This window comes from Penaeus monodon, chromosome 6 (assembly GCF_015228065.2).
Source record: "Penaeus monodon isolate SGIC_2016 chromosome 6, NSTDA_Pmon_1, whole genome shotgun sequence".
Classification (NCBI taxonomy): domain Eukaryota; kingdom Metazoa; phylum Arthropoda; class Malacostraca; order Decapoda; family Penaeidae; genus Penaeus; species Penaeus monodon.
The window spans coordinates 18,574,015-18,575,005 of NC_051391.1; the positions used below are offsets into that span (position 1 = coordinate 18,574,015).

Here is a 991-nt window from a genome sequence, read left to right on the forward strand (position 1 = left end):
AAAAAGCTGTTACATACAATTTACATGAATTTAACTCTAGACGTCTACACAAGACACTGCAATTGTTCACATAACCACTATGTCAAAATGTATGATACACTCTTTCTAGAAGCAATATATACTACATATATTTCACGAATTCAGAACTTCGCTTTTGTTAAGTGCTAAAACAGATTTCTCTTCCACAGTGTCAGCAGTATTTGAACAATCACGCAAAGACCGAAATCATAATCCTTTTACCTTATCAAGTTATAGATGAAGCACTGGACTTTTTATTAATATTTAAAGTATATTTTCTTTTCAAATAACCACAGTAGCCATGTACACTAGGTTGTATCGTCTGCCGAGAACTTCTCCATATAAACACTTTATAACATCTAGAATCAAGTTGTGCTAAGTAATTAAGGTCTTTGCGGCACTATACGTATCTGACGCACAAATTGAACTCATTGTAAATCAGACAGCGCCGCGTAGGTACTTGGGACCCGGCTCTAATGATCGGGGGGGTTCGGACCCCCACATTATCGGGACCAGGCCTATTCAGAGCTGCCTAAGAAGGGAGAAGAAAAGTAATTGGCATGGGTATCCATCACATTAAATAATAGTAATGTAATAATAAATGTAATGCACATAAATATGCAAACACAAAGTTTATAGACTGACTTACTACAGTGCCGGATTGAGCGTTTACTCCACCAATAATTCTCGTTGAAACTCGAGGAGGAGAGAGATCAGTCTGGTGCAGGCTGGGACCAGGACGGACGACCACTCTAGGAACCCGAAGTTTTTCAATACCACCAGTTTCTGGGGAAAAATGTGCTTTGCATTTCGCTGAAGGCTATTCTATTCTGAAAAGACTTGGTACGTATATGATAAATCCTGAAAGAAACTAGGCAAACTATTGCATAATGCAGTACTCACCGTTAGTTGCCAAAGCAAGTACTATCACCATCCATGAAAGTGTCATTACGAGTTTCACTTTCATCTTTGC

General features: G+C 38.6%; 1 protein-coding gene across 1 annotated transcript; it reads right to left on the reverse strand.

Annotated features, from left to right (window-relative positions):
• Positions 1-271: 271 nt before the first annotated feature.
• LOC119574323 lies at positions 272-991 on the reverse strand. Its single transcript, XM_037921519.1, has 3 exons — positions 922-991; positions 668-804; positions 272-550 (listed from the first exon to the last, which is right to left on the reverse strand). Exons 1-3 carry the CDS (start codon positions 983-985, stop codon positions 419-421), a joined length of 333 nt encoding a protein of 110 aa, XP_037777447.1. The 5' UTR covers positions 986-991; the 3' UTR covers positions 272-418.

Coding starts and splice junctions, on each gene's coding strand:
- LOC119574323 (XM_037921519.1), bottom strand. CDS start 985: ATGAAAGTGAAACTCGTAATGACACTTTCATGGATGGTGATAGTACTT. Junction 805..921: donor ACTTGCTTTGGCAACTAACG/GTGAGTACTGCA, acceptor ATTTTTCCCCAG/AAACTGGTGGTATTGAAAAA. Junction 551..667: donor ACGCTCAATCCGGCACTGTA/GTAAGTCAGTCT, acceptor CTCCCTTCTTAG/GCAGCTCTGAATAGGCCTGG.